The 16,939-nt window shown below is 39.0% G+C and overlaps 1 protein-coding gene across 4 annotated transcripts in view; it reads left to right on the top strand.

Annotated features, from left to right (window-relative positions):
- The window catches only part of LOC133619471 (tenascin-like), a 237,236-nt gene that overhangs the window by 162,257 nt on the left and 58,040 nt on the right, over window positions 1-16,939 (top strand). For all 4 annotated transcript variants that reach the window (XM_061980515.1, XM_061980512.1, XM_061980511.1 and 1 more), the window contains 2 exons: window positions 6,934-7,203; window positions 15,211-15,396. In XM_061980515.1, coding sequence (XP_061836499.1) covers window positions 6,934-7,203; window positions 15,211-15,396 — 456 coding nt within the window. The remainder of the gene's footprint in view (window positions 1-6,933; window positions 7,204-15,210; window positions 15,397-16,939) is intronic.

Below are 16,939 nucleotides of genomic sequence, written 5' to 3'. Positions count from 1 at the left end.
ACTCAGTGGCCTCGTGGTTAGAGTGTCCGCTCTGAGATCGGTAGGTTGTGAGTTCAAAACCCCGGCCCAGTCATACCAAAGACTATAAAAATGGGACCCATTACCTCCCTGCTTAGCACTCAGCATCAAGGGTTGGAATTGGGGGTTAAATCACCAAAAATGATTCCCGGGCGCGGCACCGCTGCAGCCCACTGCTCCCCTCACCTCCCAGGGGGTGAACAAGGGGATGGGTCAAATGCAGAGGACAAAATTTCACCACACCTAGTGTGTGTGTGACTATCATTGGTACTTTAACTTTAAATAAAACAAAAAATATATATATACAGAGACATATATATATATATATATATATATATATATATATATATATTTATTAGGGTTGTACGCTATACCGGTACTAGTATAGTATTGTGGTACTAATGAATCAAAAACGGTTCTATACTCTGTTTGAAAAGTACCGGTACCCTTTTTTTCTATTTATTTATTTTTTTAACAGGCATGACGGCGCACTGTCGTCACGTCGTGACATTGCTGGTTTTACGAGCAGAGGAGCATGTTAGGCAACGCACACGCACAGAGTACTTACAAGCAGACACAGTGTGTCGACAGAAACGGGAAAATGGATGCGTTTTGGCTTAAAAACTACGGCTAAAGTTGAAGATATAAAACACTGAAACGCCCTCAGGAAGATGTGTATCAATCAATCAATCTTTATTTATATAGCCCTAAATCACAAGTGTCTCAAAGGGCTGCACAAGCCACAACGACATCCTCGGTACAAAGCCCACATACGGGCAAGGAAAAACTCACCCCAGTGGGACGTCGATGTGAATGACTATGAGAAACCTTGGAGAGGACCGCATATGTGGGTAACCCCCCCCCTCTAGGGGAGACCGAAAGCAATGGATGTCGAGTGGGTCTGACATAATATTGTGAGAGTCCAGTCCATAGTGGATCCAACATAATAGTAGTAAGAGTCCAGTCCATAGTGGGGCCAGCAGGACACCATCCCGAGCGGAGACGGGCCAGCAGCGCAGAGATGTTCCCAGCCGATGCACAGGCGAGCGGTCCACCCCGGGTCCCGACTCTGGACAGCCAGCACTTCATCCATGGCCACCGGACCTGTGCCCCCCCCCCTCAAGGAAAAGGGGAGCAGAGGAGAAAAGAAAAGAAACGGCAGATCAACTGGTCTAACAGGGGGGCTATTTAAAGGCTAGAGTATACAAATGAGTTTTAAGATGGGACTTAAATGCTTCTACTGAGGTAGCATCTCTAATTGTTACCGGGAGGGCATTCCATAGTACTGGAGCCCGAATAGAAAACGCTCTATAGCCCGCAGACTTTTTTTTGGGCTCTGGGAATCACTAATAAGCCGGAGTTCTTTGAACGCAGATTTCTTGCCGGGACATATGGTACAATGCAATCGACAAGATAGGATGGAGCTAGACCGTGTAGTATTTTATACGTAAGTAGTAAAACCTTAAAGTCACTTCTTAAGTGCACAGGAAGCCAGTGCAGGTGAGCCAGTATAGGCGTAATATGATCAAACTTTCTTGTTCTTGTCAAAAGTCTATTAAGTGTATTAAGACATGGCTAGCTAGCTCGCAGCTAACGTCCCTCCACAATGTTTTAGCTACTTCTAAATCATGGGCGTTTTAGCTCATTTCACGGGTACACACCTCGGAGTCTAATATTTTGGTACTTGACAGATGTTAACGGTTATCGTGGAAGCATGCTAAAATTAGAAGGTTAGCTTTTTTTTTAGCAAATTTTTCAGAACTTTCTGGTTGGTTACTTCGTATTCCAAAAAGTGCCGTTCTTCTGCTGGGAATGCAAGCCAGCAGGTTCAGAACGCAGCAGTCAGTCTTCCAGTCAGGCCGCGAGGGGGGCCTTGTCGCGCCTGCTGAGAGGATGGTGAGGTGACATCCAAACGACACACTGGCAGCCTCCTCATGAGATGCGGATTATCAGTGATGCACAGGCGGAGTCTTTCCTCGAGTCTATCGTGTGTGACGAATGAGTTCACGCCGCGGTGAAACTGTCCTTCCTGTGCCAGGCGTCTGAATGAGCTCTCAAATACCACAAATATTGTAGTACAATATATCCAGCACTGATAGTACATGATGTACAACTTTTTACTTCCTAAACGTTTCACATTGAAACTGATACAGTAATAAGTCAGCGCACCTGGGAATCATTACCAGTTATCGGTACTTGTGTGTTTTCCCGAGGTGATAATACGTGTCCATTTATTGTGTGAATGCCCAAGCATTTTACAGGACATTTTGCCCATTAAAAATTAATAGGACATTGTTCGAACTCGCACAATTTGCACATTTCTTAACAGATTCGAACCATTCCACCATCCACACGCTCATCATACCTTTTTTACATGTTAAAATTTTTCCAGGAATTCCCAGAATTACGGGTTTTCCAAAGCCCGATTTTACCTCTTCCTGGAAAGTTTTCACAGTCCATTTGTTTCATCCATTCCACCTTTGAAACATTCTTTTTAAATGGGACAACAAAAGTTGTTTTTTTTGTTTCGTAAAAAATCCCGGTTTTCCCGAAGTTCCCGGAATTCCAAAATACCAATTGAAATTCAAACTTTCCCTACGTCAACATTTTTCAATGATTTCGAAAAATTGCAAAACCGACCTATTTATATCATATTGGTCAATTGTGCTAACATCAATATTTTTTTCCCGAAATTCCCAAATTTCCAGGGAATTCCCATTCAAATTAATGGGACATTTTATAGACCTTTCAACCACCCACCCACACCGCTCTTCCCATATATCGAACACAAAACATTTTTTCTCTTCCCCCAAATTCCCTATTTTACCTATTTTACCTCTTCCTGGAAAGTTTTCACAGTCCATATGTTTCAACCATTCCACCTTTGCAACATTCTTTTTAAATGGGACAACAAAAGTAATTTTTTTTGTTTCATAAAAAATCCCAGTTTTCCCGAAATTCCAGGAATTCCGAAATACCAATTGAAATTCAAACTGTCCCTACGTCAACATTTTTATACCGTTACGAAAAATTGCAACACCAACCTATTCATATAATCTAGGACAATTGTGTTTAGATTAATTTTTTTTTTTAGTTATCGATTTTCCTGAAATTCCCAAATTTCCAGGGAATTCCCATTCAAATTAATGGGAAAATGTCTCAAAATGTTTCACATTTTTTAACACAATTCCGACCTTTCAACCATCCACCCACACCGTTCTTCCCATATATCGAACACAAAACATATTTTATCTTTCCCCAAATTCTTGGAATTTCCGGTAATTTTCTCCCAACTGACAATGAATGGGAAATTTACAATCGACTGCATATCCCACATTTCTCATCAGATTTGAACCGTTCCACCATCCACACACTCCGCTCAACTTGGACAATCACACTTTCATTTTCCACGTTTGAAAAAATTACAGGAATTCTCAGAATTACCGGTTTTCCAAAGCCCTATTATCACCTATTCCTGGAAAGTTTTGACAGTCAACATTTTTCAACCATTCCACCTTCAAAATTTTTTTTTTAATTGGGACAACAAAAGTTATCTTTTTTTTATCCGTACGAAATCCTGGTTTCCCCGAAATTCCAGGAATTCCGAAATACCAATTAAAATTCAAACTGTTACTACGTCAACATTTTTCAACGGTTTTGAAAAATTCCAACACCAAACTATTCATATCATCTCGGACAATTGTGCTAACATCAATATTTTCAAAAATTCTTGGTTTTCCCGAAATTCCCAAATTTCCAGGGAATTCTCATTCAGATGAATGGGAAGGTTTTTCGCATTTTTTAGACCTTTCAACCATCCACCCACACCGCTCTTCCCATATATCGAACATAAAACAAGTTTTCCCTTTCCCCAAATTCCCGGTAATTCCAGTAATTTTCTCCCAACTGACAATGAATGGGAAATATACAATCGACTGTATATCCCACATTTCTCAACAGATTTGAACCGTTCCACCATCCACACACTCAGCTCACCTTGGACAATCACACTTCCATTTTTCATGTTAAAAAAAATGTCCAGGAATTCCCGGAATTACTGGTTTTCGAAAGCCCGATTTTACCTCTTCCTGGAAAGTTTTCACAGTCCACATTTTTAAACCATTCCACCTTCAAAACATTATTTTTACTTGGGACAACAAAAGTTATCTTTTTTTTAAACCGTAAAAAATTCCGGTTTTCCCGAAGTTCCCGGAATTCCAAAATACCAATTGAAATTCAAACTTTCCCTACGTCAACATTTTTCAATGATTTTGAAAAATTGCAAAACCAACCTATTCATATCATCTTGGTCAATTGTGCTAACATCAATATTTTTTTCCCGAAATTCCCAAATTTCCAGGGAATTCCCATTCAAATTAATGGGACATTTGTTAGACCTTTCAACCACCCACCCACACCGCTCTTCCCATATATCAAACCCAAAACATTTTTTCTCTTCCCCCAAATTCCCTATTTTACCTCTTCCTGGAAAGTTTTCACAGTCCATATGTTTCAACCATTCCACCTTTGAAACATTCTTTTTAATTGGGGCAACAAAAGTAATCGTTTTTGTTTCGAAAAAAATCCCGGTTTTCCCAAAATTCCGAAATACCAATTGAAATTCAAACTGTCCCTACATCAACATTTTTCAACTGTTTAAAAAAATTGCAACACCAACCTATTCATATAATCTAGGACAATTGTGTTAAGATGAATATTTGTATTTAAATGATCGTTTTTTTCTGAAATTCCCAAATTTCCAGGGAATTCCCATCCAAATTAATGGTAAATGTCTCAAAATGTTTCGCATTTTCTAAACACAATTCCGACCTTTCAACCATCCACCCACACCGCTCTTCCCATAAATCGAACACAAAACATTTTTTTATCTTTCCCCAAATTCCCGGAATTTCCAGTAATTTTCTCCCAACTGACAATGAATAGGAAATATAGAATCGACTGCATATCCCACATTTCTCATCAGATTTGAACCGTTCCACCATCCACACACTCCGCTCAACTTGGACAATCACACTTTCATTTTCCATGTTTGAAAAAATTACAGGAATTCTCAGAATTACCGGTTTTCCAAAGCCCTATTTTCACCTCTTCCTGGAAAGTTTTCACAGTCAACATTTTTCAACCATTCCACCTTCAAAATAATTTTTTTAATTGGGACAACAAAAGTTATCTTTTTTTTTATCCGTACGAAATCCTGGTTTTCCCGAAATTCCAGGAATTCCGAAATACTAATTGAAATTCAAACTGTTACTACGTCAACATTTTTCAACGGTTTCGAAAAATTCCAACACCAAACTATTCATATCATCTAGCACAATTGTGCTAACATCAATATTTTAAAGAATTATTGGTTTTCCCGAAATTCCCAAATTTCCAGGGAATTCCGATTCAGATGAATGGGAAAGTTTTTCGCATTTTTTAGACCTTTCAACCATCCACCCACACTGCTCTTCCCATTTATCGAACATAAAACAAGTTTTCCCTTTCCCCAAATTCACGGAATTTCCAGTAATTTTCTCCCAACTGACAATGAATGGGAAATATACAATCGACTGTATATCCCACATTTCTCAACAGATTTGAACCGTTCCACCATCCACACACTCATCTCACCTCGGACAATCACACTTCCATTCTTCATGTTCAAAAAAATGACAGGAATTCTCAGAATTACCGGTTTTCCAAAGCCCTATTTTCACTTCTTTCTGGAAAGTTTTCACAGTCCACATTTTTCAACCATTTCACCTTCAAAACATTCTTTTTAATTGGGACAACAACAGTATTTTTTTTGTTATCCGTAAAAAATCCCGATTTTCCCGAAATTCCGAAATACCAATTGAAATTCAAACTGTCCCTACGTCAACATTTTTCAAGCGTTTCGACAAATTCCAACACCAACCCATTCATATAATCTAGGACAAATGTGCTAGCATCGATATTTTCAAAAATTCTTGGTTTCCCCGAAATTCTTTAATTTCCAGGAAATTTCTCAAAATTGTTCGCATTTTTTAAAACCCAATTCCGACCTTTCAACCATCCACCCACACCGCTTTTCCCATATATTCAACGCAAAACATGTTTTTGCTTTCCCAAAATTACTGGTTTTCCCAGAACTTCCAGTAATTTTCTCTCCATTGACAATGAATGGGCAATATACAAACCTCTCCATATCCCGCATTTCTCAACCGATTTCAAACGTTCCAACATCCACAAACTCCACTCACCCTGGACAGTCAAGCATTTCAGTTTTGCTTACGCGTATCGGCGGTTCGGCGACCTGCGCACATAGGGTATTCACACGCATCTCCTACCGGAATTGCAAACTCTAGTTAAATAATAAAATCTAAAAAATATACATTAAATATATAACAGTGAGATGATAATAACAACTGTGCTGTTCAGTTGTTAAATTGTGTTTTCATACACTTCTGAGTATCATTTGCAAGTACGCCTTCATTTCAGTTTGTCCTCGGTGTGTTTATGTAGTCAGGAAGTAGTCTTTGCCATTAATCGGAATGTGTTGTTGCGCCCTACAAAGTGTTAATACTGTTAGTATTGTACTTATTACACAGCAGCTGTTTGACTGCAACCTACATCTTAGTTATAGTTTCCGTTAACACATTTGGAGGTGTCGAAATCGCCTTGCAAAATGGCTAATGCTAATCAGTAGCATGTATATGGCATATCCAATGCAAATTAGCATCCAGCTCGCGCATTTTGAAAAGTGGCGTGTAAAATGACAACATTACTTAAGAGACGGTTCCTTCCCACTTCGCGTGAATGGATGGACATGAAGATGACAGAAATGATATCGCTGCCAAAAATGCAATGAGATTATTTTACTGCTAATGAGTATGGGCTCCAAATATCGCTAATCGACCTCCTTGACTGCAGGAATCGACGCCCCGGGCCAGGTGAACATACGCGATGTGACGGACACCACAGCTCTGGTCACATGGTTCCAGCCTGTGGCCCACGTGGATGGAATCAGCATCTCGTACGGTCCGGGGTCGAACCCGGCGGACCGCAGCGTGGTGGAGCTTTCCCCGGGCGACACGCAACACCACCTTGGAGGCCTGGCCCCCGACACTCAATACGACGTCTCCCTGACCGCACAGCGGGGACAAGGAAGCAGCCTTCCTGTCTATGAGTCCTTCCTGACAGGTGACAAGCACACTCATGACGTTCATGTCCTATGGGACTAGTTGTACCTTTGCAGCACTTCAACATGTCTAGGGAGGAAGTTGCTCCTCCCCTGCTGACCATGAAAAATATACATCTACATACATACATACATACATATATATATTAGGGCTGCAACTAACGATTAATTTGATAATCGATTAATCTGTCGATAATTACTTCGATTAATCGATTAATAATGGGATAAAAGAGACAAACTACATTTCAATCCTATCCAGTATTTTATTGAAAAAAAAACATCATACTGGCACCATACTTATTTTGATTATTGTTTCTCAGCTGTTTGTAAATGTTGCAGTTTATAAATAAAGGTTTATTAAAAAAAATAAAAATAAAAATAAAAAAAAATAAAATAAATAAAATAAATAAAATAAATAAAATAAATAAAATAAATAAAATAAATAAAATAAATAAATAAAAAGCCTCTGCGCATGCGCATAGCATAGATCCAACGAATCGATGACTAAATTAATCGGCAACTATTTTTATAATCAATTTTAATCGATTTAATTGATTAGTTGTTGCAGCCCTAATATATATATATAAAATATATATATATATATATATATATATTAGTGTTGTCCCGATACCAATTATTTTTATAATCGATTTTAATCGATTTACTCGATTAGTTGTTGCAGCCCTAATATATATATATATATATATATATATATATATATATATACATATATATATATTAGTGTTGTCCCGGTACCAATTATTTTTATAATCGATTGAATCGATTAGTTGTTGCAGCCCTAATATATATATATATATGTATATATATATATATATATATATATATATATATATATATATATATATATATATATATATATATATATATATATGTGTATGTGTGGGGGAAAAAAATCACAAGACTATTTCATCTCTACAGGCCTGTTTCATGAGGGGGGGTACCCTCAATCATCAGGAGATTTTAATGGGAGCATTCGCATACCATGGTTTATATAGGGCACAGAGTGGGTGGGTACAGGCTGGCCTAGGGGCGTGGTGATTGGCTCATGTGGTACCTAGGAGGTGTTTCCGTCTATGGCGGCATGTTGTTACAATTTCGCTGCGCTTGTTGAGGGATGACAGGTCTGGACGGTAAATAATAAACAGTTTCTCTTTCAAGCATAGGTTGTATCTTTTATTACCACTATTGTAAGGTGTGCTGGATGCAAGAATTTGCCATGTTATTGAATATTCAACATTATTGTCTTTGAGGTCCCAAATGTGTTTGCTGAGTTCTGTGGTATTTCGCAGGTTTTTGTTCCTGAAAGAAGCCTTGTGATTGTTCCATCTGGTTTTGAATTCACCCTCGGTTAATCCTACATATGTGTCGGATGTGTTAATGTCCTTGCGTATTACCTTAGATTGGTAGACAACTGATGTTTGTAAGCACCCCCCGTTGAGGGGGCAATCAGGTTTCTTTCGACAGTTACATGCTTTGTTGGTTTTGGAGTCGCTCTGACTGGGGGTCGACGGCTCATTTGCAATTGTTTTGTTGTGGTTTGAGATGATTTGTCGTATATTGTTCATGCAGCTGTAGCTCAATTTAATGTTGTTCTTGTTGAATACTTTTCTTAGGTTGTTGTCTTTGGGAAAGTGTTTGTCAATCAGATTGAGGAATTTGTGTCCAATGTTCGTTGAGACGTTTTTGCTGTATGGGGGGTTGTACCAGATGATGTCGTTTCGTTTTCTGTTCTTTTTTGGCTGGTTTCCTGGCGTGGGTTCATAGGTGAGGGTGAAATTGTATCCGCTTTCATCAAGGGCTTTTTGGTACGGGGGGGTTGCTTGGTCAAATTCAGCTTTGCTAGACTTCGCCTCAGACTACGACTCAATCACAGGCAACGAAAGAAACATCATCATCCACGCAAAAAACTCCATTCTCATCCACAACAGTACACCATGGCAAAAAAAGAACAATGCAACATTTGACGTCACTATGGGAAGTTTTGACGGAGCAGAAACGTGTGAACTCGTTGGGAGTTTCCTCCTCTCCCAGCTCGCTAGCCTCAATCTGAACCTTGGTATTTACCGTGATGACGGACTGGCAGTGTGTCGCGCCTCGCCAAGGAGCAGCGAGAATACCAAGAAGCGCATATGCCAAATTTTCAAAGAGAACGGCCTACGGATCACGATTGAAGCCAACAAGCAAACCGTCAACTTCCTTGACGTCACTTTCAACCTGAGAAATAACAGCTACCAACCATTCACGAAACCCAACACAACACTCCAATACGTGCACCATGACAGCAACCAACCCACCACCACGAAAAGAATACCTACCGGAATCAATAAAAGGCTATCGATGCTGTCATCTAGCAAAGCTGAATTTGACCAAGCAACCCCCCCGTACCAAAAAGCCCTTGATGAAAGCGGATACAATTTCACCCTCACCTATGAACCCACGCCAGGAAACCAGCCAAAAAAGAACAGAAAACGAAACGACATCATCTGGTACAACCCCCCATACAGCAAAAACGTCTCAACGAACATTGGACACAAATTCCTCAATCTGATTGACAAACACTTTCCCAAAGACAACAACCTAAGAAAAGTATTCAACAAGAACAACATTAAATTGAGCTACAGCTGCATGAACAATATACGACAAATCATCTCAAACCACAACAAAACAATTGCAAATGAGCCGTCGACCCCCAGTCAGAGCGACTCCAAAACCAACAAAGCATGTAACTGTCGAAAGAAACCTGATTGCCCCCTCAACGGGGGGTGCTTACAAACATCAGTTGTCTACCAATCTAAGGTAATACGCAAGGACATTAACACATCCGACACATATGTAGGATTAACCGAGGGTGAATTCAAAACCAGATGGAACAATCACAAGGCTTCTTTCAGGAACAAAAACCTGCGAAATACCACAGAACTCAGCAAACACATTTGGGACCTCAAAGACAATAATGTTGAATATTCAATAACATGGCAAATTCTTGCATCCAGCACACCTTACAATAGTGGTAATAAAAGATGCAACCTATGCTTGAAAGAGAAACTGTTTATTATTTACCGTCCAGACCTGCCATCCCTCAACAAGCGCAGCGAAATTGTAACAACATGCCGCCATAGACTGAAACACCTCCTAGGTAACACATGAGCCAATCACCACGCCCCTAGGCCAGCCTGTACCCACCCACTCTGTGCCCTATATAAACCATGGTATGCGAATGCTCCCATTAAAATCTCCTGATGATTGAGGGTACCCCCCCTCATGAAACAGGCCTGTAGAGATGAAATAGTCTTGTGATTTTTTTTTTCCCACACATTCATATATTGCGCTCTACTACGGTATCGAGCACTATTTTTTGGATAACCTTATTAAGACATATATATATATATATATATATATATATATATTAGTGTTGTCCCGATACCAATATTTTGGTACCGGTACCAAAATAATTTCGATACTTCTCTGTACCTTTCGGTACTTTTCTAAATACAGGGGACCCCAAAAAATTGCATTATTGGCTTTATTTTAACAAAAAAATAGTACCGGTACCGGTACTTTTCAGAGGCGATATAGGACCGAAAATGATTCATTAGTATCGCAGTACTATACTAACACCGGTATACTGTACAACCCTAATATAGACACATATATACATACATACACACATATAAGGATGATGTTTTATAAGAAATTATCGAGTTCGAGCCTATTATCGAATCCTCTTATCGAACCGATTCCTTATCGATTCTCTTATCGAGTCCAGATTGTTGTACCATATTTTTCGGAGTATAAGTCGCACCTGCCGAAAATGCATAATAAAGAAGGAAAAAAACATATATAAATCGCACTGGAGCCCAGCCAAACTATGAAAAAAACTGTGACTTATAGTCCGAAAAATACGGTATATGGAAAAAAACACAATATTTGGTTTAACAAATCACTTCACATTCTCTACTGCTCGCTACTATAGTATTACCATATCTGAGTTATTGTGCAGAAATGTGGGGAAATAACTACAAATATACACTACATTCGTTAACCGTGTTACAAAAAAAGATACATAATGTTGGATATAGAGAACATATAAACACTTTATTTATTGAGTCAAAAATATTAAAGTTCGATGATTTGGTAAAAATTGCAAACAGCTAAAATGATGTAGAATTAAATGATGGAATGGATTAAGTAAAGAAGTGAAACATTGTACTGATATGATCCACTTTAAGAGGTTGTTCAAATGAATAGTGCTTAGAAAGTACAAAGAAGAAGAATTATGAGAAATACTTTCAACCTTATTGAAAATAAGATATTCTTCATCTCAGTATATTAATAATGACTGAATTAATTAATTACATATTACAAAACTGTTGTATATACTAATTCACAGATATGTTATTATAAAAAGGTCAGTAAATGATGTATATATTTGTCGGATCATGTTTTGTTTAGTTATGTTCTGTTAGTTTTGGACTTCCTTAGTTGTTTTGTGCACTTCGGGGGTTTGTTTTAGTCACCATGGTTACTTATGATTTTCACCTGCCTTGTACGCGCACCTGTTGCTCATCAGAGACTCTATTTAAGCCTGCCTTTTCCGGTCACTCGTCGTGGCTTCATTGTTTGCATTTGCAACAGTTACGTTGGCATTCTGGTTTTCGAGCGCATGATTCCTGTGCTAAAGTTACCTTAGCTTCTAGTATTCCTGTGCTAATTAAGTTTTTGCTTTAGCTTCTCGTGCGAACGGCACGCTTTCCTTTTGTTTCGTTCCTGTCTGTTGTAATGTGTATGATTTATGAGAAATAAATCATCTCCTACCTGCACGCTTTCGTCCGGAGCCGTCAGTTTTGCGTCCCGGGAGATCGCGGCACCCCACCGTGACAAATGACTGAGCTACGTGACGTCATTTCCTGGGATGTCCTACGAGGCATTTGTTGTCGGGACGGGATTCGTTCCCAGGGATTCGAATAAAGAACCAACTCTTTTTCTTTACTATAGTGGTCTCGATAACGGGTACCGGTTCTCAAAAAGGGATTCGAGTTCGAGGACTCGGTTCTTTTTTTATCGAACAACCGGGAAAACTGGGTTCGAGCATCATCCCTACATACATACTGTATATATACGTTAGGTCAGGAAAAAATACAAGAGGCTATATCATCCCGACAAGCCTGTTTCGCAGGTTTCCCCGCTCGTCAGGGGATTTTATCACAAGACATTTTATCCCCTGACGAGCAGGGAAACCTCAGGGTTGTTTATTTTGTTATTTCACGCCTGCTAACTGTTAGCATGTAAATGTTAGCTTGTTAGCATGCTAGCTCATTTAGCAAATTGTGCAGATGTACTGTACATCTCAGTCAATTATTTTTGCGATGTAACGCATGCTGACTTTTAGCAGGCTAATTATTTTTGTTCATTTTGCATGTATACACCTCGAGTTTGTATGTTGTTTTATTTCACACATGCTAACTGTTCGTGCGTTCATGTTAACTTGTTAGCATGCTAGCTCATTTTGCAGGTATACACCTCAGGGTTGTACATTTGGTTATTTCACACATGTTAACTGTTAGCATGCTAATGTTAGCTCGCTAACATGCTAGCTACTTTTGCGGGTATACATCTCAGGGTCGTAGTTTTTGTTGACACTCTCTCGCTAATGTGCCAACTGTTATACACCTCACAGTCAATTGGTTTGTTGTATGACGCGTGCTAATTGTTAGCATGCTAACTTTTAGCAGGCTAACTATTTTTGTTCATTTTGCATGTATACACCTCGAGTTTGTATATTGGGTTATTTCACACATGCTAAACTGTTTGCGCGTTCATGTTAACTGTTAGCATGCTAATGTTAGCTCGCTAACATGCTAGCTACTTTTGCGGGTATACATCTCAGGGTCGTAGTTTTTGTTGACACTCCCTCGCTAATGTGCCAACTGTTATACACCTCACAGTCAATTGGTTTGTTCTATTACGATAATTGTTAGCATGCTAACTTTTAGCAGGCTACCTATTTTTGTTCATTTGGCATGTATACACCTCGAGTTTGTATATTGTGTTATTTCACTAATGCTAACTGTTTGCGCGTTCATGTTACCTTGTTAGCATGTTAGCTCATTTTGCAGGTATACCCCTCAGGGTTGTACATTTGGTTATTTCACACGTGTTAACTGTTAGCCTGCTACTGTTAGCTCGTAACATGCTAGCTACTTTTGCGGGCATACATCTCAGTGTCGTAGTTTTTGTTGACACTCTCTCTCTAATGTGCCAACTGTTATACACCTCACAGTCAATTAGTTTGTTGCATCACGGGTGCTTATTGTTAGCATGCTAACTTTTAGCAGGCTAACTATTTTTGTTAATTTTGCATGTATTACCTCGAGTTTGTATATTGGGTTATTTCACACATGCTAAACTGTTTGCGCGTTCATGTTAACTGTTAGCATGCTAATGTTAGCTCGCTAACATGCTAGCTACTTTTACGGGTATACATCTCAGGGTCGTAGTTTCTGTTGACACTCTCTCGCTAATGTGCCAACTGTTATACACCTCACAGTCAATTAGTTTGTTGTATCACGCGTGCTAATTGTTAGCATGCTAACTTTTAGCAGGCTAACTATTTTTGTTCATTTTGCATGTATGCACCTCGAGTTTGTATATTGTGCTATTTCACACATGCTAACTGTTCGCGCGTTCATGTTAAATTGTTAGCATGCTAGCTCATTTTGCAGGTATACACCTCAGGGTTGTACATTTGGTTATTTCACACGTGTTAACTGTTAGCCTGCTAATGATAGCTCGCTAACATGCTAGCTACTTTTGCGGGTATACATCTCAGGGTCGTAGTTTTTGTTGACACTCTGGCTAATGTGCCAACTGTTATACACCTCACAGTCAATTAGTTTGTTGTATCACACATGCTAATTGTTTGCATGCTAACTATTTTTGTTCATTTTGCACGTATACACCTCAGGTTTGCATATTGTGTTATTTCACACATGCTTAACTGTTCGCACGTTCATGTTAGCTTGTTAGCATGCTAGCTATTTTTTACTCATTTTGCAGGCATACACCTCAGGGTTGTATATTTGGTTATTTCACACGTGTTAACTGTTAGCCTGCTAATGATAGCTCGCTAACATGCTAGCTACTTTTGCGGGTATACATCTCAGGGTCGTAGTTTTTGTTGACACTCTGGCTAATGTGCCAACTGTTATACACCTCACAGTCAATTAGTTTGTTGTATCACACATGCTAATTGTTTGCATGCTAACTATTTTTGTTCATTTTGCACGTATACACCTCAGGTTTGCATATTGTGTTATTTCACACATGCTTAACTGTTCGCACGTTCATGTTAGCTTGTTAGCATGCTAGCTATTTTTTACTCATTTTGCAGGTATACACCTCAGGGTTGTACATTTGGTTATTTCACACGTGTTAACTGTTAGCCTGCTAATGATAGCTCGCTAACATGCTAGCTACTTTTGCGGGTATACATCTCAGGGTCGTAGTTTTTGTTGACACTCTGGCTAATGTGCCAACTGTTATACACCTCACAGTCAATTAGTTTGTTGTATCACACATGCTAATTGTTTGCATGCTAACTATTTTTGTTCATTTTGCACGTATACACCTCAGGTTTGCATATTGTGTTATTTCACACATGCTTAACTGTTCGCACGTTCATGTTAGCTTGTTAGCATGCTAGCTATTTTTTACTCATTTTGCAGGCATACACCTCAGGGTTGTATATTTGGTTATTTCACAACTGTTAGCATGCTAACATGTTAACATGCTAGCTATTTTTGTAGGTATACATCTCAGGGTCATAGTTTTTGTTGACATTCTCTGGCTAATGTGCTAAAACTGTTATACACCTCCCAGTCAATTAGTTTGTTGTTTCACACGTGCTAACTGTTAACATGGTAGTTTTATCTTGTTAGCATGCTAGCTATTTTTGCTAATTCCGCAGGTGTAACTTGTGTGTGTGTCAGACTTGGACGCCCCCAGGGAGCTGCAGACGGTGGAGCTGACAGACGAGAGCATCACTCTGGAGTGGAAGAACAGCCGAGCTCGGGTGGACGACTACCGCATCAAGTACGGTCCTCTGTCTGGAGGCGAGCACAGAGAGGTTCTCTTCCCCGCTGGAGCCAAGGACTCCACTCAGGCCAAGATCTCTGGTACGATCTCTGTAAATGTGCAACAGCAGTCCACTATGAATTGAAGTGTCAGGCCAACTTAAAATGATCTGGTGGGCTATATTAGGGTTATGTGAGGTGCTACTTTGAAATTATGGTATAACACGCTAACGTGTTAGCATGCAAATGTTTTAAGGTAATTTTTCCTCTGTTCACCTCAGTGTCATAACTTGGTACTTGACACATGCTAACTATTAACCCGCTAACATGTTAGCATGCTAATTTTTTTAGGTAATTTTTCTTCTGTTCACCTCAGTGTCATATAACTTGGTACTTGACACATGCTAACTATTAACCCGCTAACATGTTAGCATGCTAATTTTTTTAGGTAATTTTTCTTCTGTTCACCTCAGTGTCATATAACTTGGTACTTGACACATGCTAACTATTAACCCGCTAACATGTTAGCATGCTAATTTTTTTAGGTAATTTTTCTTCTGTTCACCTCAGTGTCATATAACTTGGTACTTGACACATGCTAACTGTTAACACGCTAACATGTTGGCATGCTAATTTTTTTAAGGTAACTATTCCTCTTTTCACCTCAGTGTCATATAACTTGGTACTTGACACATGCTAACTGTTAACACGCTAACATGTTAGCATGCAAAAATTTTTAAGGTAATTTTTTCTCTGTTCACCTCAGCGTCATAACTTGGTACTTGACACATGCTAACTGTAGGCACGCTAATGTTTTAAGAAATGTTTTCCTCTGTTCATCTCAGTGTCATAACTTGGTACTTGACACATGCTAACTGTTAACACGCTAACATGTTAGCATGCTATTTTTTTTAGGTAATTTTTCCTCTGTTCACCTCAGTGTCATATAACTTGGTACTTGACACATGCTAACTGTTAACACGCTAACATGTTGGCATGCTAATTTTTTGAAGGTAATTTTTCCTCTGTTCACCTCAGTGTCCTATAACTTGGTACTTGACACATGTCAACTGTTAACACGCTAACATGTTGGCATGCTAATTTTTTGAAGGTAATTTTTCCTCTGTTCACCTCAGTGTCATATAACTTGGTACTTGACACATGCTAACTGTTAACACGCTAACATGTTAACATGCTAAAGTTTTTTAAGGTAATTTTTCCTCTGTTCACCTCAGTGTCTTTGGTACTTGACACATGCTAACTGTTAGCACGCTAATTTTCTTTTAGCAATTTTTACGTCTGTTCACCTCAGTGTCCTAACTTGGTACTTGACACATGCCAACTGTTAACACGCTAACATGTTAGCATGCTAATTTTTTAAGATAATGTTTCCTCTGTTCACCTCAGTGTCATATAACTTGGTACTTGACACATGCTAACTGTTAGCATGCTAATGTTTCAAGGAATTTGTTTCCTCTGTTCACCTCAGTGTCATATAACTTGGTACTTGACACATGCTAACTGTTAGCATGCTAATGTTTTAAGGAATTTTTTCCTGTGTTCATCTCAGTGTCATAACTTGGTACTTGACACATGCTAACTGTTAACACACTAACATGTTAGCATGCTAATTTTTTTAGGTAAT

The sequence above is a fragment of the Nerophis lumbriciformis genome, linkage group LG20 (assembly GCF_033978685.3).
Source record: "Nerophis lumbriciformis linkage group LG20, RoL_Nlum_v2.1, whole genome shotgun sequence".
Taxonomy (NCBI): Eukaryota; Metazoa; Chordata; class Actinopteri; order Syngnathiformes; family Syngnathidae; genus Nerophis; species Nerophis lumbriciformis.
Note: the sequence above shows the minus strand (reverse complement) of the source record. Positions and strands in the feature narration are given on the sequence as shown.